This window comes from Mus pahari, chromosome 9 (genome assembly GCF_900095145.1).
Source record: "Mus pahari chromosome 9, PAHARI_EIJ_v1.1, whole genome shotgun sequence".
Taxonomy (NCBI): domain Eukaryota; kingdom Metazoa; phylum Chordata; class Mammalia; order Rodentia; family Muridae; genus Mus; species Mus pahari.
The window spans coordinates 61,227,031-61,250,906 of record NC_034598.1 but is presented as its reverse complement, the minus strand read 5'-3'; the positions used below and the strand labels follow the sequence as shown (position 1 = coordinate 61,250,906).

At 41.6% G+C, this 23,876-nt stretch overlaps 1 protein-coding gene across 2 annotated transcripts in view; it reads right to left on the bottom strand.

The window, feature by feature from the left end:
- Positions 1-490: 490 nt before the first annotated feature.
- Positions 491-23,876, bottom strand: part of Tbc1d15 (TBC1 domain family member 15) — a 56,842-nt gene continuing 33,456 nt past the window's right edge. For both annotated transcript variants that reach the window (XM_021205855.1, XM_021205854.2), the window contains 10 exons: positions 23,339-23,467; positions 22,730-22,833; positions 21,752-21,846; positions 17,441-17,557; positions 12,059-12,159; positions 11,427-11,526; positions 10,753-10,850; positions 5,192-5,308; positions 4,580-4,666; positions 491-1,800 (listed from right to left, as the gene is read on the bottom strand). In XM_021205855.1, the coding sequence (XP_021061514.1) occupies positions 1,588-1,800; positions 4,580-4,666; positions 5,192-5,308; positions 10,753-10,850; positions 11,427-11,526; positions 12,059-12,159; positions 17,441-17,557; positions 21,752-21,846; positions 22,730-22,833; positions 23,339-23,467 (1,161 nt within the window). In that variant the 3' untranslated portion in view covers positions 491-1,587. The remainder of the gene's footprint in view (positions 1,801-4,579; positions 4,667-5,191; positions 5,309-10,752; positions 10,851-11,426; positions 11,527-12,058; positions 12,160-17,440; positions 17,558-21,751; positions 21,847-22,729; positions 22,834-23,338; positions 23,468-23,876) is intronic.

The window sequence follows — 23,876 nt, the reverse complement described above, 5'->3', positions numbered from 1 at the left end:
GAACACCCACTGTCCAGGAAGAACGAGGAGGACATCAAGATGTTCTGAGCAATTTCCTGCATGGCAGGAAATGAAAGGCTGGAGATGATGCGCTTGTGAGCAGTTTACTCTTCTTAACGGGCTTACTCATTATTAACTGATAAGAGATAACACAATATTAAAAACCCACATCTGACGGTTCTAGGGCCACGACTGTCCATTAATACTTAGCTGGGGGCAAGTTCCTTTGATCCTCTGGTTCCTTTACTTTCTGGGGAAGAAAAAAAAAAAAAAAAAAAAACACTGTACACAACCATCACAGGTCAGCTGCTTCGGTGACACGCCATGAGCATGCACACTTATGAACAGTGTGCTCAGGTATGAAGGAGTTGTTGTTGTGCATGTTGGCACGCCCACGACTCACTGGCCCGTGGTGGCTGTGACATGCTGAGGTGCACTCAGATGAAGAAGCAGCAGTTTCTAAGTGTAACGTAACTGAAAACACTAATGAAGCTTTGGTTTTATTTTAATGATATGTACAAGAGTTAACAAATTACAATTAAAACGGAATTTGTTATGGTAATTCCACAGAACTTAAAAACATGCAACACTGCATGGTAAAAACAGCTTCATTCATATACAAAAAATATTCCTTTGAGACTCATGACAGTGCCTGGAAACTTCTGACATAAGCTTTTTGCAAAGAATATTTTAAAAAATGTAACGATCTGATTAACCAATTAGTGCAGTATTAGGAAAGATAATAAACATTATTAGTAAAGAGGTTACAGTGATTTATACCAGGTATAGACAGGGTTCAATGTAGTCTCATTAAATAAATGTTCAGTTAAGAAAATAGTTTTGAAAAAGATCTTATATTGAAGCCATGTATTAATTTTGTTGAATCAGCTTATATAAATCAATAGTCAAGTTTATTCAGTTAAAGAAAATAGGACTATGCTTTCTTATACTCATAAATAGTACATATATATAGCCTATATACAAGTGAAGAAAAGTTCTTTGTAAAAAAAACATACTGCCAATCCAGTTCCTAAGGTTGAAATAGTTCTTTATCCACATGTTTAACTTCATTGGTAAAAATGTCTTATTTAAATCACATTCAACCAGCATAAATAGTTAAGCTGAATATTGTTGTAAACAATAGAAAAACCAAATTTGTTTGTATTTTAAATTTCATCTCTGAGTAACAATCTACTTCTCAGCTTAGAATGCTTTATAAAAGCTCAACATTTAATGTAATCAAGTCCAAAGCCCTCTAAAGAGTAAACAGTGAATGCTTTTCGAAGTGCGTAATTTCCAAAGCTTCCACTTGAAGTATTTACCCAATACCAGTTCATCAGCAACAAAATAAAATGTGCTTAGCTATAAAAATACTAAGGAATGTTATTGAAAAGGAAAGGCTATTTGGTAGAAGTAACTACAAAAATAATTAGTTTAAAACTTTGTAAAGCTTTAATGCAAGAACATCAGTACACTGTCTCTCCATAAAACTTAAAGCATGATCAAGACCAAGACCGTGAATGTCTATCTTTCATGTACTTAAAAAGGAACTGCAACAAAGTATCTCAAAAACTGTAAGACAAGTGATCATGCAGGCGTTAATCTGCAGGCATTCGGGGATGCTAATGTCTGTGCTGGACTGTCATCTTTGGCTTCACTGGCAGCAAGGATGGGCAAGGTGCTACTTGGAAATGCAGACACAGGACAAGGGCTGCCAACATTTTCATCAGTGTCGGAATCTGGCGTTGTAATTTCACTGTCCTGAAGTCCCAGGATCTCGCAAACTGCTTGTGGCAATTCCTGAGTATGAAAAATCAAATATAAAATCACAACTGAGGAAGAATATCCACAAAATAACCTTTTAATAGCAGCTTGATTTCAGAGTCTGAACATTATTCATTTGAACAGGGTTAAGTGCTGATATGTTCTATAATGAGGCAGCAAGATGCAACAGGAGGAGGTGCCTTAGCAGACCACACTGAGGCATCCCCACTGAGGATTATTTGGGGGCATGAGAAGGGGAATTGATTAGGGAGTAGAGGCAAAGGAGAAGAGAGGGGGGTGAGGGGGAGGCCAGCCAGGAACATGTGGGGAGGCAGAGAAGGTGAGGGAGAGAGTAAGTGAGAGAGCATGAGGAGGAAAAGAGCAAGAGAAAGGGGGGGGGGGGGGAGTCCAAACAGTCCCTTTATAGCAAGCCAGGCTTCCACATGGCTGTTGCTAGGTAACTTTTTGGGCAGAGCCTAGAAGAAATGCCACCAGGTACCACATACTCTTCTCACATCATTTTCCTCTCCTCCAAATGAAATTTTAGCCATCTATTTTGTCTCATGAATCTTCCTAGTTAGCTTTAAATGTCAACTTGACAGAGCCTGAAGTCATCTGAGAAGAGACTATCAATTAAGGGACTGCCCAGTATCAGACGGGCCTGTAGGCATGTCTGTGGGGATGATCTTGATTGATAACTGATGTAGGAAGACTCGGCCCACTGTGGGCTACACCATTCCCTGAATTGTCCTAGGCTGGGCTGGACCAAGCCACAGAAGCAAGCTACGTAGGGAGCTGGAGAGACTGTTAGCTCAATGACTGCCTGTAACGCAAGCTCTACAGGGACATCTGCTCTCAGGCTCATGCAACAGACACAGACACACAATCTTTTAAACATACTAGTAAGCAAGAGCTTGTGATTGAGCCAGGTAGCCACACCCTTTCCTGGTTTCTGCTTTTAAATTCCTGTTCTGCAGTCCCTCCATGAGGAGTGTGACCTGTGCAGTGAAATAAAAAGCCAGGCCTCTTCCTCATTTGCCTTCAGTAGGTGTTTTGTCACAGCAATGGGATGAAGGTCAAACCAAAGCAGTTTCTGGGTCTTATCTAAGTGCAATCACTCTATGCCATCAGCCCTTCGTGGACCTGCTAGTTGCTGTTTGCTTGCTTTGGCCTTTACACGCACAGGCTCCTGTGGGTCAGGTACTAGGATTCTGTCTGGACTCCACCCCCACGGTTACCCAGCAACAGCCAGGTAGGCCTGGCCCACTATAAAAGGGGCTGCTTGCCCCCTCCTCTCTCTTATCCTCTTATTCCTGCTTCTCTTCCTTGCCTCTTGCCCCCTTGGTCCCCCTCTCTCCCCATTCCCTTCCCCCCTCCACGTAGTCATGGCCAGCCTCTACTTCTCTACATTCTCCTTTTGTCTGCCTTTCTCTGCCTCTACTACCCTCTTAACTCCCCTCCCCATGCCCTGAATAAACTCTATTCTATTCTATATTGTCGCATGGCTAACCCCTCAGGGGGAAGGGATGCCTTGGCATGGGCCTGCAGAGGTACCCCCTTCCCCCATAGAACATATTCTTCTATCTCTTTATCTTTTTATAATCACAACACTAGGCTAGACTCAATTCATCACACAGCTGAAGCTGGCTTTGAACTCATGATCTTCTGGTAAGACTGCAAGGGTGCATGCACCACCACACCCCACTGAGTTTTCTAACATTTACAATTTACCTTCTCTCTCCTTCTTACAGTTACAATCTCCTCGGGAAACACTAGTTCCCTAAAGATTCAAAGTAATCTCACTGGCACACTCTGAAACAGAATAGCTAGCCAAGGACCATCCCTAGACTAAGCACTTGGACCCATGAGGGATGGGGATACAAAGCTGAAACAAAAAATGTTTTGAAAATGAAAAGGCTGCATCCCTATGAACTGTGGGGTTTGCCTGGGTCTGCCTGTGTTTCTGAGGCTTAGGAAAAAAAGGGGCAACATTCCTGTCTTCCCCCTCCCCCCAGATGCTGGGCAGGACAGGTGACAAAAAAGCAGCAGCCTTAGGTCCCTGCCCTCCCCTCTCCTCTGCTTTTGTGACAGATACCTCAGGATGCCTTCTCCAGCGCGCGCGCGCGCGCGCGCACGCACACACACACACACACACACACACACACACACACACACACACACACGGTGAGCAGCTGCAGACACTTNCACACACACACACACACACACACACACACACACACACACACACACACGGTGAGCAGCTGCAGACACTTACCACTTACCTGCCCTTGAATTTTTAACTTTAATTTTTAAAAAAGATTGAGCTTAAAAATAAAACTTAGAAAAAATAAAGAAAAAAAAGGCACACTATAACTTGGTTTAAGTTCAGATTTAAAAAAAAAATCAAATCTGTCTTATTTTTTAGAAACAAAAACTGAGTTGATAAGAATGCAGTAAGACAAACTGCCATCCATTTGTTTCTGATTAGCACCTATTTTTGGTGGTGGGTGCTGCATATTTAATAAGAGATCTTGTTGCATTAAGTTGGAAAATGTATTACCACCTAAAATCTACAGCCTCCAGTTGTAGAAATATTTTCATTACTTTTGCCATTTTGCCAATTAAGTGCTTCCAATCCAGCATAATTAGTCAACTGTTTTCAATTAAGTGAGGTAAACTCACAAAAGTAAATAAATAAACGCTTTGTTTTTGCCCTCAATTTGCTGACTGCCATTCATTTTCCTTATAAGGAAATCTTTCTTAGCTGATTAAAAAGAGGGAGAAAAATAGCGCAATTATCTGCAAAGCTGTATACCTTGCACTGTGCCATCTGTAGGGAGATTGCTTCTGCTTTACACAGTATATCTTCCACATCAATTTTCATGGACAATTCATTGATGTGCTAAAAAAAAAAAAAAAAATCAACAAAAGAGAATGATAATCAAAACAGAAAGCTCTATTATATTCTACAACAATTTATTACCAATTATTCTGCACTGCAGATATTACCCATAATATAAAAATATCCACATATTACAAATCCACAGAAAATCCAATACATCTTTCATCATACTCAGTTCTGAAGACAAAGAACAGCTGATAAGCTCACAAAACATTAAACCTAACAGTCATCTAGTCTTCTAACCCAAAGTTATAAGCAAAAGACAATTAGTTTTTCTTTAAAAACTAAACTATATAAAACAGCATTTGTTGAATGAACTTCCTTTCTTTCCTAAACAGCCACTCGATAATAACTGACCAATGTGTATTTACCAAACTGTCATTCTCTTGGACTAAGCTAGTCCAGCACCTGGTGTTAGGGACGCAAGGGGAATTACTCATGAGATTCAACAACACTCCAAAGAAATGTTTGGTATGAGGCCCACTAGAGAGACAACACTAGTATCCACACTGAGAGAAGACCCACCTTAAGGATTTCATTGAAGCCATAGTGCTTTTCCATTATCTGCTGCTTTTCCGATTCCAGGATAGCACAACACAGAAGAAGATGAAAATTCTTACAGGGCAGTTCAGTCCACATTACCTACAAAAAAATATAAGTTATTCAGTAAACAAAATCAATTCTAAATTAGTTCTTCAAGGATACATGCTAATTCTGAAGCAGTAAACATGCCTAGTTGAGATAGTCCAGTTTTCTACAGATGAAAAGTGAAGGAGTCTTGCCTTTAACTATAAAGGAACCAAAATGAAGTTTACTATTTGACAGACTTCCAGAGAGCAACTGATGATGCAGCATTCCTAACTGATGGCCACACTCTTAAGGGCAACCATAAAATGTAAAGGTTAGATCCATTTTTAATACTTTTTCAGAACTTTCTGACCTTTCTCACAAATATTCAGTCCTTAAAAAATTTAAGAGGGAACTAAATCCTACAAACTAGAAAAGCACCAATTATAGTACATAGGAGCAAACACAGTCATTGATCCTTCTCCACTGTAGGTAGTGAGAACCTTGTGTCACATGGAAACTCAAGATGAAGAATACCCGATTCCAACAACACCTGGAGGGACTACACAAAATGAATACCCAACTATATAGGCATTTGAGCAGTTGCTATATTTTATCCTAAATAGGAGCTGATGCCAACAAACTCAAGACCTCTGTTTCCCCTACTAATGTACTTAATGATATCTTTTCTTGGAAGAAAAAAAAACAAACATACAATCAACGCTAGTAGAACATAGCTGAAATGCTTTTTACCTTTATAAGGAATAATTCAAGTTAATGCAATTTGAAAATTTTAATTACAAGACAATTATCGTCAAAGTTTCAGGCTATTTGGTAAAGACAGTTTCAGGAGTTAGTCCAGCTAAGTGTTCACAGTATTTCTGATTCATCTTAAAGAGTTCATGATCAGGAGTGCCTGCCACAAATAACTCTAGGTTTTGTTCTTGGTGTTTGTGTGTTTTAAGACAGTCTGAATGAGCGGGTGGGGAGGAGGAAGGGGAGGATCTGGGAGGAGTTATGGGAGGGGAAAACACGGATGAAAGTATACTATATGAAAAAAAATTGTAATAAAAAAGGTCAAGCAGCTGGACGTGGTGGCACACACCTTTAATCCCAGGTCTCCGGAGGCAGAGGCAGGCAGATTTCTGAGTTCGAGGCCAGCCTGGTCTACAGAGTGAGTTCCAGGACAGCCAGGGCGACACAGAGAAACCCTGTCTTGAAATCCGCCCCCACCAAAAAAGGTCAGGTTCTAACTGTACATATCTGATGCACATTTAAGTATGAACACAAGCGGCTCAAAGCAGTATCCTTCAACTAGCACACAGCAACAATGGTAACCCAGGAGACAATTCCCAACTGTAAAAGGAGTTCCGCTCTAAGTTGTTCTTGATATATGTGGTAGAAATTCTATAATTTCTTAGTTTGTATAAAGCTATAACAATAGTAAGACGTTATACTGTTGTACTTTTTAAAAAGCATTCTGGATCTGTTATTAACATATACTCACGAATAGTGATAAAAATAGTAATTTTCTATTTTCCCTTGAAAGTTATCCTGAGTACAAAATGAAAAAGAGATCCACACCCAAGACAAAACAGAATAATGAATCTCCTTTCTAGAGAAATAGAACAGGGGTAGTAACTAAAGAGAACTAACTATACCCTTCTTGAAAATTAAGGAAAGTTAGCACATTTGGGGGTATACTTGATTTATATTATTACTTATATATTACCACCAGTGTGCAGTTACTTTGGAAATGGAAAACACACGCCATCTCTTTTGTGATACCTCACCCTATAACCCAAGCTATAGCACAATCTTTCATAAAACCAAGTCTTAATTCAATCAGAAAGTAGCACATGATGTCTGGACCACTACTGCAACAGAGGCCATGTCTTGCTAGACAGGGTTCCCAGATGGGCATGCCTGACGGGAACTCCCTTCTGGGGCATGCATGATACCTTCCAGCACTATGACAGCTATTCGTAGGAATGAAGCTTCCAAGTGAGTACCAGCTTGACTTCATCTTGTTCTAGGATTCAAAATGGGATGACACTGGCAACAGTTTTACCGTCAAGTTCTGGAGGGTAAGCAAGAGCACTGACTGTGGTATTTGGGAGTGGGTGGAGGGTGTCCTATAGGACCTCAGTGGCCAACAACTCCAAAAGCAGCAACCTAATCCTGGCATTGGGCTTATCTGTTAGCCAGTTATGACACAGGGCAGTGATTTAACTGCATGTGCTTGTGTGTGTTTAAACACAAGCGCACACCACACCCACGTGTGGTTTTTGAAAGGTCTTTAAATCTTATCTCCCTCTCCATACTCCCTTCTCTACTCCCAACCCATTTAACCCTTCCTGTTTCCTTACTCCCTTTTAACCTTTCAGATCAATGGATGTTATCTATCTCCACTCTCTTCAAAGTGCCTCCCCAAAGCCTCTTAGTAACTTCCTGACCTCTATGGGGATTCCAAATGAAACACACATATCTAATGATTCAAAGCTAACATCCATCAATGTGAGCACTCATGAAGTTTGTCTTTCTGGGGCTGGGTTATCTCAGAGTAACTTTTTTCAGCTGCACCCACTTACCCGCAAATTTCATTTTCTTAACAGCTGTATAATATATCCCATTGGGTTAATATGCCACAATTTTATTATTCATTTATCAGCTGATTGTTAGCTAGGCTGATTCCATTTCCTGGCTATTATAAGTAGAGCAACAATGTGTAAGAGGTTGGTCTGATGCTGCTATGTATTCAAATGCTAAATACAGGGCCCCCAAGATCTCCTAGACCTTCACCCCTGACAAAGAGATCCTTCACTTACATTAAGTGATGTTATATAACACTGCTCCCCAAGTTAATTGGTCAATAAAGTCTAAAGCCTATGATTGGGCAGTAGACAGATAGGTGGATTCTCAGTTACCTAACTGGAGATTGTAGGTAGAGATGGGTGGGGGGATGGGAGGATCCAAGAGAGGAGACGGATCATGAGCACATGGTCAAGAGAAACAGCTAGGAACAAGGGACATGTGGCTGGGATATGAGTTACAACAGCTCAAATTTTGCCCAATCTAGTCTCACAGCTTGTAAATACAACACCTGGACTGTGTGGTTTTTATAAGGGCAGGCTAGAATATTTCATTCATTTTGCAACAATGAATATGAATTAGCAGGTAGCTCTAAAGTAGGCTATGGAGTCCTTTGAGTATATGCCTATGATGGCTAATCTTGATTGTCAATTTGACTACATTTGGAATCAACTAAAACCCATGCTGCGAGACATACCTGTGGGGGATTTCCCTGACTGACCATCTGAGATAAAAAGACCCACAGTAAATTGGGGTCAGACTTTCTGGTGGCAGCTGACACGGAAGGACACACACAAGAAAGAAATCATTTGCTTTTTGCTTGCTTGCCCTTACTCTCGCAGATGAATTCATCTAGCCTACTGCTAAAAGCAGATCATATCAGAAGACACTTAAGGATTCCAACACAGAACTGAGAAAGCCAGCCTTATGAACTGAATGAGTAACTACTGGATTCTTGGCCTTTTCATCAGGAGTTAGCCTTTGTGGGACTGACTACTTAAGTCTATAAACCACTCTAAGAAATTCCCTTTTTTATATAAACAAATAACACACACACACACACACACACACACACACACACACACACACCTTTTTCATTCTATCAGTTCTATTCCTATACAGAATCCTGGCTAACACATCCAAAATGGTACAGCTAAATCATATGGTACATCTAGGTAATCCATTCCTAGCACATTATTAGGCCAAGAAACTATGGGTTATAGGCCCTAGAAGAGACCATACTACTATTCTTCTACTAAACGGACATAGTATAAAACCAACCCCTAAAGACTTATTGTATAATATCCATAGATCAACGTGACTCTCAACCATCATCAGAGATGTTTCTATTTGCAGTAAATGGTGATTAACATAAAGACATATAAACCTGGCCAAGGCATAGAGAATAAGAGACAAGACAGCAGAATGCTCAGCCCTATCGGGGGCATATATACTGCACTCCTTCCAAAGGGTAGATCATCATAGAAGAGGGGATGGAGACAGTGTAAGAGCCAAAGGTGGTGGATGGCGACAAAGAACTATTCTCACGGGCACAGCAGAGAAGAAGCGCATATCAACTACAGTGGTTGTGACAACACAGAGCCTGTGCACACCCAAGCCAGACGACATCCCAGAGTGGAGAGGGGAGCAGAGTACACAATTCTATCCCTAGCTGTGGAGCTATTGGTAATTGGTAGCTGCTGTAAAAAGGAGAGGCAGGTTTCTCTAAGAGTGTGAAGAAAGACCACATAACTAAGGATATTTGGGCAACAGAAATTGATCTTGAAGAATTAAAAAAAAACAAAACAAAAACAATACAAAACAAAAAACAAAAGGAGGCAGGCAGCTGGGAGGCGGGGTCTAAACTGGGAGGGTAGGGAAAGGGGACTGGACGTGGGAAGTATTGGGGAAGGGATGAACACAATTAAAACATACTGCATAAAATCTCAAACCTACAATTAGCCCTGCCTCCAAGACGTGCAGGGGTAAATAGGAAGCATCAATTGCAGGAATGGCTTGAGACCCATGCCATTAGAGGGAGCCCACCCCTGACACTACTAATCTTATTCTGCTACTCTTGCAGACAGGAGCCTAGCATAATCATCATCAAACAGGCTTCACCCAGCATTTGATGGAAACAGATGCAGAGACCCACAGCTTGGGGAATCCTGCAGAATATGAGGAAGGAGGATTGTAGGAGCCAGAGGGGTCAAGGACAACATAAGAAAACCCTCAGAATCAACTAACCTGGACACATGGGGTCTCACAGAGACTGAACCACCAACCAGGAAGCCTGCTTGGGACTGACGTAGGCCCTCTGTGTATATGTAACACTGTGCAACTGGGCCTTCAGGTGGGACTCCTAACGTGGGGAGCTGGGCTGTCTCTGACTACACTGCCTGCCCTTTAAACCCCTTTCTCTAACTGGGTTGCCTCACCCAATCTACTGCAATTGATACTAATCTCGCCTAATCTACTGCAATTGGTACACTAAAGTTGGTTGATATCTAAGGAAGGCCTCCCGCTTCTGAGCAGGGGAAGAGGTATGGATGGGGAGCAGAGGCCTGGGAGAACAGGAGAGAGGAGAAACTGCACTCAGGACCACAGTAAATTAATTTATCATAACAAAAACTCTCAAAGAATATACATTTAAAAATAAAAAAAATAAAGTCAAATCTACTGAATAAAAGGTACAGGTAACAAATGATTTAAAACCCTACTTTCCTGAGATAGCCAGCCCCAGTCTCACGGTGCTGTTCTCGAAGAAGAGTCTAAAACACTAAGAGTTGCACCTAGAGCATCAGTTGTTACAGAAGACTCCAGACACATGTTCAGGCTCAGTAGCCTTAGACATTTCTGTGAAGCTATGAGAACACACAACTACACAGAACAAACTGTTTCTTTCCATAGTAAACGTAAGAACTTACCTCCCATAATCGAAGTATATCTAGAAAACTAAATTCCCTTTTAAATCTGATTAAAAGCCATCTGAAGCAAAAATATAGATATCCAGAGTCCTGGGATTCTATACAGAAGAAAAAAATATGATTTATTCTTACACTACTATGTCAGAATCAAGGAACCTTCTTCAAACTCAAATTTATCTATTCTTTCTGTGTTACTAGAAACCTTATATGTCTGACTATATTCTATCAATTCAATCAAGGAAGAAATTGAAATGTACTGGGTAACTTTTTTAAAAAAAAAACAAAAAACTAAACAAATATATAACTGTATGAAGACAAAATTACACAAAGTAATCTTAACACTTCTACTCTTAAAAAAGAACTCAGGCAATAGCAGTGGAGCATTTTTGTCTTTAAAGGTTGCTTTATGGGGCACGGAGAGACTGCTCAGCAGTTATAAGTACTTGTTGCTTTTAGAGAAGACCTGGGTTCAATTCCCAACACCTACAAGGTGGCTCATTACAATCCATAACCCCAGCTCCAGGGAATCAGACAAGCACACGTAGTGCACATAGATGCATGCAAGCCAAACATTCTTACACATAAAACAGTTTTAAGTTGAAAATCAGTTCCTTTCCACTCTTACAGGCGTTTCCCTACCATCTGCCGTGTATAGTTGCCATCACCCAACTTACCTAAATAGCTACAAAATCCACTGTCCAGTAACCTGAGTAAGGTGCTCAACTGGATTAACTGTGTCTTCATGCCTTGCATTTGTTCTTCAAAATTCTGATGCTTTAAAAGAAAATAATTATCACACAATATTAGTAAGTATTTGAAATACATGATTATTGTTAACTACAAGCACAATCTAAGGATGAATGTTGGCCCACCACCGCACTGGTTATGTTAAATAAACAAGTAAATGAAAGCCCAAAGCATCACTAAAGAGAGACAAAAAGAAAACCCCCTTGGCCTGAAGGTCAGTAGACTACTTAGCTGGTGCTAAGCTTTGTCTCTGACACTTGTATGAAGCTCACAGAACTGAATTCATCTATTCACCCATTCTCTATGGTGGCATGCATGGCTCTCTGACAGGACAGAAGCATTTGCTGATCCCAATAATTACTACACTACCAACAGATATTATCCATTTTCATATTTAATATTTCTCCAGTCTCTTAAAAAGTTGCTAAAAAGAATTAAAACACGATCATGCAGGAAACATTTCAAGTTCCACCCTAGTGGCTAGATAGTACAATCAATCTCAGGCCCTGACACGACTGAACGCTCCCGAGTCCGAGCAGGGAGGGCTCCCTCTGCTTACCAGCTGGTCCATGTAAGAGGCAAAGCACCAAAAGGCATCCACTTCGTTCTCCATCACATACAAAAGCGGGGACAGTAAGTCGCTCATTCCTTGTACATATCCTAAAAACAAGGGGAAAGTCTCTGAAAACCTCCATTTTATGAATCCTTTGCGTATATCACCATCATGTAGCTGAAAATTCCTTTTCTATGAATTAAAAACTGGCAGATACATTCATGAAGAAAAGAAAAATAAAAAGATATTAATCTAGTGAGTATATGAGAAAGGTCAGGTGTTTGAGCGCCACAGTAGCCAGGCATCTAGCTGCTAGAGTGTGTTCTACTGCAGACACAGCCTTCAAGGGCAGGCGGCATCCTCACTGCCACAGACAGGTGCCTCTCTCACTCTCCTCAGAGAAGCCGCTTCGGCACTGACAGAGACTGTCACAGAAGTCCTCAACTTGGTGAAAATACAGAGGACACCTGACTCCTGAAGTGCTCATCACAAGCAGTACATCTACAACACGACCCCTTCAACTCAAGGAACATGACTGAAAAGAGGACAGAAAGGTTCTAAAAGCCAGAGGACCAGGGAGTCTGCTCCAAGATTTTGTCTTCTAGGTGCAACGGGGAAGCTGCACTCATGACTTCTCAACAATCTGGCTATCACACAAGATCTCAGCCACGACAGCACCAGTTGACATGCTAAAGGAGGCAGTGTCACGGGACCCCACCCTAGACAACAGGTAACCAATGACTACTGAGATGGAGGGTTAGTTTTCCATGGACTACCTCCTCTATTGTCTACCTTAACACAATGCAGCCAGCCCTAAACACACGCATGCAGGCAACGTTGAATGGACCCAGGTTGTACTTATCTATTCACTCGTTCAATATCTATACACACACACACACACATGCACACACAAAAATCATATAATTAAAGAAAACTAGGCCATGACTTTTAGAGGGAGTAAGGGGGGAACAGAGGAGTGAGCAGAGGGAAAGGGAAATGGCGTAATATTTTAATGAAAAATAGTTTTTTCAAAAAGATGTGCAAAAGCATCATATGAAAGAAGAGATGAAGAAATAACCCAGAAGAAAGTGAAATGCACACATTCAAACAGGCACTGAAGAGGAACTAGGCAGACAGGCAAAGAAAACCCTCAAGTAAAAGAATTACTGAAATAATCAGAAAGAAAAGTCACAAGGCCAGAGTGACCAGGGGCAGCGTACCACACACACACTAGCAAAGCAGAACTGGAAAATGCCCACTGCTTCAGCATACACCACACTGGCTAACTCACACAAACCACCACAACCGCACCGTTAAATAGCAGCAATCACCCAGTGTTCTTCCTCTTCCCTTTATATTGACTGACCAAGGCTAGCAACGACATTTCATCTTATTAGTACCCTAGCAGCTAAAGCTGTCTCTTAAACTTCCTTTTCTTTGATGGTATAGTAAATTCTCAGTTACGACCCTACAGTACTTGATTATGTGAACAAGTAGTTCACATATACTCCAGGAGAGCTGGCCCGCCCCTCAAAAGCTGCTGCACTTGGGAGAACAGGCCCTGTGCCTCAATCCGGCAGCACAGTGTGGCTGGCTCTGAAAGTATGGTAACAGGTGAGCCTGCCCCAAGGGCCTGAGAGTGGAAGAGCTGATCCTGCCTCCTGCCAGTGGTGGTACTGGGTGGCCTAGGCAGAAGAGTGCTGAGAACTCTCCCTGGTGATGCAGATAAGGGAAAGCCTGGCAGGCTGACCACTCAGCTGCCACTCAGAACCAGATCCAAAGTTGGCCCACACCTCATCATCATCTGTGAGCTGTTGGGGCCTGTGAAAGGGCCAGTCCTGCTGATCCAAAGCTGCAGGATCTCCACAATACAGGCCACAACAAGACAACTGAGAGAAGTTCCAGTGAGGATCCTGGATTGATGGGGTCAAAGAAGCCAGAGCCCTGAACACTGACTTATTGCAATGAACATTTCAAGTAAAGCCATGTGGACAGGCAGGGTATTCTGTGAGACACTGTCACACACTGCAGCTTCCATGACAAGATGTTCTCTATGGTGTATGTGTGTGTGTATGTGTGTGTGTGTTATTTTGGAGGAGAGGTCACAGGGCACACGGCAGATCCAAGAGGACTAAGAAATGAGTGAGACTAGGGTGCATGATGTGAAACTCACAAAGAATCAATAAAAAGTTAAAAAAAGAAAGAAAACTTTTTTAAAAATCACAAATTTTCCCTTAAAAAACAAGGTGCTATTTTTGCTTTTCACATAGAAGTTTCTGTAAGTCCCTCAATATTCTCGTTTTATAAGGGGATTTTCAGACACCAGACTATTTTACTTATTATTTTATATTTTTCATATTTTGTCTGCATGTATATCTGTATACCACTCACTGGTGTTCCCAGTATCAACAGAGGCCAGGGGCTAGAATTTGATCTGTTAGAACTGGAGTGACAGAAGGTTGTGAGCCACCATGTAGGTGCTAGGACTGATGCTGTCTGGGTCCTCTGGAAAAGCCACCAGTGTTCTTAACTGCTAAATCCCTCTCCAGGCCCGGGCACCACAATTTTAACCAACAAAAGAACACGAGTTCACTACACCTGTTCGCTTGTATTTTGGTGACTTTTGTACATTCTGATGTTTTGTGGAGGTATTAAGGGTCAGCACATGTTAGGTGAGTACTGTACCACTGAATTGTATCTCCAGTCTTTCTTTCCATTTTGATTTTGAGACATGCTCTCACTAAGTAGACAACCTTGAGCTTGCTTTGCAGTCCTAGAAGGCTTTGAACTTGCAATTTTCATACCTTTCTGCCTCTACCTCAAGAGTAGCTACAACTTTATAGTACAAGACACATAAGCTTAACACAAAGACTTCTTGACGGGTAACTTGTAAAGTTTCAATCAGCAAAATCCTTTCGCAGGGAGACCATTTAAAGAGCGCCTTTAAAAGGAAAGGACAGCACTACACAAGTTACAAACGGCTCATTCCTGTTCCTTTTTAGCCAGGAGGAGAAATAAGCCTAAGTCTCGTCAGAAAATCCAGATGAGACATGCAGCACACACAGAAAGGTGGTCACCTCACCGCACATCCCTTACAGTAAGTGGAGCTAACCTGCCTGTGTCTGTCATGCACCACAACCTGAGGACATCCCACAGTCCCCACAGTGTGTCTGTTTCTACCCTGTGGGGAAATAATGTAGGAGCCAGTGACAGGCAAAGACATTTAAAGAAAACATTTAAATATAAACGTGTCTGCAGATTTATGTAAATGGCTTGTAAATAACAGAGTTTTATGAAAGACATAACTAAGATTAGACTGTTATCATAATTTTACCAATTTAACAACTGACAAAGAAATTAGGGTCAATATTAACAAAACCAATTAAAGTCTGAAGGACATCTACCTGACCTGAACCCAGTGTGAGGAGTGTGATTGCTGGATCAGACAGCAGTCTATGACAGGAAACCTCAAACTCTGCTACTCAAAGATTTACACTATGCCTGTTCCAGGGGGAGTGCTTTGCTGTGAAGTTATGAAAAATAAACTTTTCTAAAAGGCTAACTTAACCCTTTGGCCTTTGGCTCCCACATGATTACTACCCTACTTCTCCTGTCAGTCTTAGCCGCGGCAAGCAGTCAGGTTCTTCTTTATGTTGTGGTGGTCTTCAAACTACTTCATCCTTCTAGATGATGCTCTTCAAGCTATGGGTTGTGGAGCAGACATGGTATCCACTTGCACTTGGATTCTGGACTACTGCTGACTGCACATCTTCATCAGCAGCCCCTTAGTTTCTAAACTATTTCCCTAAGCTTATTTTCATAGCTAATTTGTTTTGCTGTGACCATGGGAGAAATACCATTCCGCATCAGGGAGGTATACATTTCCTTCCCTGAAACCTTCAGTCTACTCACAGGTCAACTTTTCAGATAACTAAAACTTAACTACTGGAAAATACAATTGAAAAAAAATCTTAGAGATAGAAATTATTTTTAAAAACACTGCACATGGTAATGCTTTCTTGCATAGAATTTTGAACAGAACTTAACATATTATTTATATTCAGGGTCATCTTTGTGAACAAAGAAAGAAAAGGAAAGAGGGGAAGCAGCTCAGACGCTTCCCAAGCACAGCCCCCGTGCTCTCTCAGCAACACGTACCCAGCCTTACGGCTCTGGCTGCTTTCCACCACTTTACCTACTTTCTCAGTAACAAGACTGAACTCAGTGAAGCTCTCTTACGGTCACTCGCCTGTGAGTTGAGAAGACAAGTCAACGTAACTAAATCTCCTGCCTCGGTTACAGTAAAGTGAAGGACAGGAATGCGCCCCACTGGCTGCCAAACAGCTTTTAGTTTTTAAGAGACCCAGAGTTATTCATGAGAACCTTAACTACGTCTCAGATACCTGAAGTGCCTGACTTGAAAGTTTGATGTTGATGTGGGCAAATGAAGATAGCAAGGGGATGCATGTCTCAAACCATATTCCTGGCAGAATGCAAAGCCACGTGTGGATTCCTATCTCAAAATTATCATCGGGAGAGAGTGAATGCATGCCACCTGCTCTCAAGGAATGGTCTTGCTCTCTACGATGTTAACAGGTTAAAATGGCACTGGACCGGCGTGCTGAAGGTACAGAGCTGTGGCCCTCAGCCTTCCTAACGCTGCAATCCTTTAATACAGTTCCTCACGCTGGGGTGGTCTGGTTCCTCACGCTGGGCTGGTCTGGCTGACTCAGCTGGGAGGCTGGCGCTCCCTCCCTCACCACACTGCACAGTGGAGAAGACTTTCTCCATGCAGAAGGGAAGGTTCTCCAGCCCAGGGTATCTGAGCAGTTCCACTCCTCTGCTACAATCTCTAGATAAGCACTCAAATCCAAAACGCTATCAAAGGGAAAGACCCCTGGTTCAGAGCACTCAGGTAAGATGTACCTAACCTCAGCCTGTGTTTTTGTCCACTGAACAACAGAGCACCTCTCAAGCACTGCCCAGGTTCTCAGAACTTTCCAAAGCTGGAAATTAAGAAATCAGCACCATCTTCGCCTGCATCCCTTAGGTTTTACACACATTTACTTATCACAGCAAGGCCAAACACCAGCCTTACAATAAGTAAGTAGCTTCATCAAAAGAAGTGTAGCAAGCTATGGTCAAATCCCTAGAACTATTTCAGCTGATACAGTAATGTCCTGAAGGTATCAGTGTAATTCTCTCAAAAAACTAAAAGAACTCCACAGTGCCCCGTGACTGGTGCGGCAACGGAGGGCTCTCCTCCTGTGGAGTCACAGCCCCACAGGCTTCTACTAAAGCAATTACCACTTCCAAGTCAGCTCCTAAAATTCTAAGCCACGCACACACACACAAGTCTTAATTTAAAGCAAGATGCAGGGAACTCACCTAAATCAAAGTCATACATGCAGTAGGTCATCAAAATGTCGTGAAGCAGAATCAGCCCTGGGTTATCTTGGCCTTCATAAAACTTGTTTGTTCGATCTGTTCTGTTGACATCTTTCTCTAAAGAAGAAAATCACATATTTAAAAAATAAAACAAAAAAAATAGATTCTTATATAAAGCTTTATCTAACAAGCACAGGATTTCTTATTTATTTTACTTTTTGTCAAGCTTTAATTAATGAAATAAAAATTCCTGGAGGACTGATTCCATAAAGAGTCGTCCTTTGGTCTCCACACATGGTGCTCTTGGGCGCCCTGGGTCAGTTTTTCCTTACTGCGCTCCACCATGCACTTGCTTGTCTTCTCATCACAGAAACCTTCCCGATCCCACCTGTCTGCTGCTCCAGCCTCTCTCCATCTGCTTAGAGACATTTGCCAAACCTGCATGTGCCATGTCCAGGTTCTTTGCCGTTCCTCCTGAGCTCAGCTGATCGTGTCAACCAACAAGCCACCATGCACTCCTCAACATCAAACTCTGATTGTCCACACAAAAAGCTCTTGCTTCATTCTTGACACATCAGCCCCCCTGAGCCGTGTTCATTAGTCCTAGGAAACCATGGCCTCACACTATCCTTTCTCCTCCCTTGCCTGTTTCTTTTCCTGCTTTCTCCATAATGGCCTCACTTGTAAATGGAAGTACCTTAAGTATCTCATTCCTGGGACCCCTTCCCACCACCCTGCCTAGTTGACAAATGTTCGTTTCCTAAATCACTGTTTCCCAGTCTCTGAACCAGTGTGTTGGTGACCCTAAACTTATCTCCAGCTATTACCTCACCTACAACTTGAGGTCCCTCATACTAACATATTAGTTAGTGAATGCCCAATATATACCTCAAAATTATTATCGAAAACTGAATTCCAAATAGCTCCTTAAAAATTGTCTCCCCTTTCAGGCTTCTCTCTCCTTTATTGAAAGCACACAACTCCATTTTTCCAGTTGCTCACACTAAAAATGACATTCATCCTTCCTTCCCTGACTGACACTCAACACTAAATCTTCCAACTAGAAAGCAATTCACCGCATCCCCCCACTCTAGCGGTGGTGTCCTGGGCTCTTCTCTAAACCTTCAGGACCCTGAAAAATAAGTCTAGACTGTGCTGTCTCCTCTGCCCTGAAACCCCCGCACCGTGGAGTTGCAGGATAAATACCACAGCTGCTTCAGTCTCCGTGAGTGTGCCGGCTTCAGTCTCCCACGCCAAGAAGCAATCGCCTCTCATCTGGACTAGCCGCTGTCTCAAATGGACGTTCTCACTGCTGTTGGCCCTCTAGAGCTATTCTGCGAGCAGCCACCAACGTGCGCAGATAAACCATCACTCAGCTCAAGCCACAGTCCAGCTCAAACCCTTCTCGTTTGAGTAACTGTCAGCTTATGCACCTGGTTTCTCATCCTATTTCACTCAATAGTCAATACATCAATTCTATCAACAACATGGGTGTTCTAACTCTGCACTGCCACCATCTCTTACTTAGGCTTCTACCTCCTACTAACCAAGCTTCTTTAATCCTGCTTATAGCTCAGATAGCAGCTTTCTTATTGATATGACGCATTTTCACACAGCAGCAAAAAACAAATCTAAATAATACACTCTTACAATGCTCCGATGGTTTTTCTATTACACTTAAATCCATCTTCTTATGATCCACAAAACCTTCAACCTCCTGTGCAGAGGTGTGCATGCATGAATACATGTCTACAGGTATACATGGGGCATGCGCATCCGTGTGTGACCCCAAAGGCTTTTTCCACTGCTCCACCCTGCCCTTTTTGGAAGCAGTGTTTTTCACTAACCCAGGCCTCACTAAATGGCAAGAGCAGCTGACTAGTAAGCCCCAGTGGACCACACGTGCGTGCATGAGTGCTTTAAAAGCCACTAGAATATCTAGACAGATTAAACAAATCAGTAACCTTTATTTTCCACTAAAAATGAGCAAAATGAAGAAAAACACGTCTCAATTCAAATCATACAGAGATTTAAGCTAAGTGGGAGGTAAAGACAAGGATCAAGAGTTCAAGGATATTCAGGGATGAAAGACAAAAATGAGAGCTACTGTAGCTTCAAGTGCAATGGGAAGATAATCCGGCATGCATTAAAAGAATCCTTTCTAGGCTGGGCATTTTATGTCCAAACAAGAGGAGAAGGGAACACAGACCATCACCATTTATTGTACTGACACTGGAAACAGTAGGTGCCTTCAGATGGAATTGTTCAACAACTCACGACAAAGAACCCCCAAGCGTTTTGCCTTAAGCAGATAAGGAATTTAGCTGGGGGGGGGGGGGTACTCTGGCCAACAGATGGCAGCAGTTGTCTCTGTATCACAAAAGGCCTGACTCGTTATTAGACTGACCTTTCTATGCATAACGTAGAGGGCCCTTTAAGATGAGAGTTTTGCTATGTAGCTCTGGCTGGCCAGAATTACATATTATGTATTGTGTGTGTGTGTGTGTGTGTGTGTGTGTGTGTACACTATGAGACTAAATTCAAATCACTTTGCCTGCCTCCATTTTCCAAGTTCTGGAATTACATATATATACCAGCATACTCGGCTTAAATTAGAGTTCTTTCTTCCACAGGTAGGTGGTAGTGGCTACAGTAATGACAAACTTTCTGTATTTATGAGCCTATAAACATACATATATAAATTCAATATAAAAATTTGAAACCAAGTTCTAATGTTATACAAATTCATATAAAACAAGACATGAAAAGACAGTTCAGGAGTACTAAACCTGGATTCCATGCTCATCAACCATGTGACAATGGACAAGCCATTCTTATTAATGCTTCTGTTTTCTCATGTGTAAAACAACTGTGAGCTGAGACAGGTCAGGCGGGTGTGTATAGCAGCCTTCAATAATTTAGATTTGATTTTTTCCACAGGTATCCCAGAACTAAGTTTAATAATATTAGTGCTAAAACTGTGCCAAACATCTCTTTTTTTAATTATTCCCAGATAAATATTCTATTTTCAAATTGGAAAACTTCCCACTTAAAATCCCTTAACTAAAGTAAACAGAGCTCGGCATGGTGGTGCACATCAGAACTCAGGAGGCAGAAGCAGGAGACTCTCAGTGTTCAAAACCAGCCGGTCTACATAACAAGCTCAGGATAGCCAAACTACAGAGACCTTGGGGTGGCAGCAAATATGTACATTAAAGCTAACCATAATTATCTCCAGGTAGCAAAAAAAACAAATCTTTATTTTCTTTTTGGTCATCTACTGTTGGGCACTGGGCTATACACAGACAGTCTGGTCTCCAATTGAGCTGAGGTCTGAGGACCCAGTGGTGATAATTCACCTACATGGGACAGAAGGAGTTCTCTCTTGTCTCCTAGACCCTGGATCCCATCGAAGTTACCACCCCCACAGCCCCCACAGGAGAAGCATGGTTAGTAGTCACATAGGCAATGGCCCAAGCTTCTCACCTTCAGGCTAGATTCCTCCCCAGTTACCTAGCAACAGTAAAGACCATAAGAGGGACTGTTTACCCCCTCCTCACTCTCTTGCTCTCTTGCTCTTACTCCCCCACTTACTGTCTTCTCCTCTCTCTTCCTCTCTCTCCCTCTTACTCTCTAGCCTTTCTTCTCTCTATCCCTTTCCCCTTTCTCTCCTCTAGGCCATGACTGGTCTCTCTCTCTCATTTTACCTTCTCTCCTTTCTCCCTACCTTTCTATAATAAAGCTCCAAAACCATAGACTGTCTCCTGGACTCAAGGTCCACTTCGCAGACTCTCGCCTGTGTGGGAGCCTCTCTCCCTAAGCCCTCTCTCCCATAACCTCAGGGCTACATGGTGTCACTCCGGGGGACCTCACCCCTTCGGGGGCTGCCCCTTGTCCACCCCCTCGCCCCCATCGAGTGGGGTCAGTGGCTTAGACACTCACCTGGGGCCGAGTGGAAAGTGACTGGCAGCCCTCCCATATCCACCTGTCCAGAGCATAGGAGGAACTCTGGACGGACATGGGCTACCCCGCCCCTTCCCCTACCCCCTTTTAGTTCCCACAATCTACAGTTTCTTTTTGGCAATAAGCACAACATCACTTTCGCAGGGAATAAAAACTAAGTCTTTTAAAATAAGGAAATAATCTTTCCTTAATTCACATTTTGGAATGACAGTAGTACATCATTACTTAAATATGCAAAGGCTAAACTGACAGGCCTGCTAGACTACACATAAATGTATATTCCCTGCAGTCCCCAATTCGGATTTCTTCTGAGCCCCAATATCAATGCTATCACATATGGAAACCTACCGATCAGACTTCTGTAGTCTCTCAGGCGTGAGTTTCTCTTCTCCTGGGCCTCACTGACAGACTTCCACTGCAGTTTCATCCTGAAGTACTCATCACTGTAGGAGACAGCGGACACCATTGAACCTTGTGTCTGTGACACTGCTTACTTGAGTTGTCTATACATAGTATATCAGAGTATCTATGACGGTGGCAGTAAGTTTACAAACATGACAGTGAAGTGTTTAGTTAGACACATGTGAAAACAGGAAAACAGATGGGATCAATTTCTGCTGCTACCATTTTAGGTACACTTTAATACACTTCAATTCTTCAAATGATTTCTAAATTTATTCTACTTATTAAATATTTGAGCCACTAAAGCTCTTGAATAAATATAAACAAGAATTCAAATAACCTTTTAAAACCAACTTTAAAAGTTGTTTTCCTGTTTATTACTAGAAAATTGTTAATATAAAAAGAAAGGACAAAGACTTTTGATATGCACGTAACGGTTGAAAATAGTTTAAAATCAAAGGTAAGACATAAAAATACCTGGGAAGTTAGCTATATTTCTCTACAAGAAATAGACGCTTTCTTTTATGTGACCATTGTATGAGCACATGAAAATAACTTACAGATAATATAAACAGCAAATATGCGTATAACCCAATTCTACAATTTCATAAATTATAAAACCAATAGAAATGAGTAGTGTACTTTAATGTCTATCTAAATAGTTGTCTTCATGCAAAGCTAGCACAGGAAACTTGGACATTCTACCATGTTTACATAGTCACCAACATAGCTATAACAAGATCCTTCTAAATAAGTGTTTCTGGCTTGAAATAATTACATTGCTTCTAATTTTTAAATTGAAACAATGAAATCTAATTGTTCTCCCATTTCCTGCTGGTCTACTCCAAATTTTCCCATAAAAAATTTATATGGGTGGGTTACTTGAGTTTCTCTGGTAAAAATACAAAAGCATCATTTACTTACGTTTTTTGTTTTTGTAATTGAGTTCTTTCCTCTTTGGTACTATCCCAAGGAAAATATCCCAGGAGAAATTTCCATGCTTGCTTTCTTAATGAATGACTAAGACCCTAAAGAAAGTATTCATATTAATCACATTAGTTAAAAAAAATAAACAAAAAACAATATTCTAAGTTCACAAAGCTTGAATATAAATAAACGGGAAACTTAATACCTAAGTTTTATATCCCCAAATAATTCAATGAATACTATCTTGTTTCTTGCGTCTAGACCCTGACAATGTTAGTAGTTGCCAAACTGCCAAAAACAAGCATACAGCAAACTGCACATAGACAGAAGGCTGAGGAGGAAGAAGGTCAACCTGACTGGGTAGGACAATGCTACTCTTATAAGGCTCCTCATGGAACCCACACAACAAAATAAGAACAATTATCTTCTCTAGATGTATGGACATCTGCAAACTCAGCACTCAGGGGCACTGTAAGCACCCCACTCTTCCACTTAATACAGAAATTTTATTATAATCTTTCATCAAAGAAATGAGAGTCAACTCTTCCTGCAAAAGAAATAAATCAGCCCAGCTCTGATACAATCAGCACCACAGGCAATACCCACCCCTCTGAATATCTTCTGCTTCATGCTCTCCACGTTCAAGAGTCTTCCTTCAGAGTCAAGGCTTTTGTTCCATTCTTCCAGGGACACTGGGTCCCGCCTTTGAACAACAGGTCGCTCTCCCAAATCGATCTAGAACAGGAAGAGAAATAAAGAGTACTTCTCACATGTCTGTAAATGAAGTCAAGGCATAAGTAAAAGCTAAGACACTGTTGCTCAGGCGGGAGCTTTGCTGCCCCTCCTAGCCTTCCTTACTTGTCCAGTTTTAAGTTAAGGGGCTTTATGAGGCAGCATCACACACATTTCCCCTCTATAGAACACATTCAGAGACTGTACTGATTGAAAGTATTTGTCATTAAAATAGTTTTGCCATTACATCTTCAATTACATAGTAAAAACCATTCAGCATCAATTCTATGAAACCCTCAAATCAAATCATATATTATTAAGAAGAGCTAGAATATATAATTATTCCACTATCACACTCTAAAATTAGCTTTTCTTACAAACTGTCTCAAAACTGATTCATGACTCATTTGTC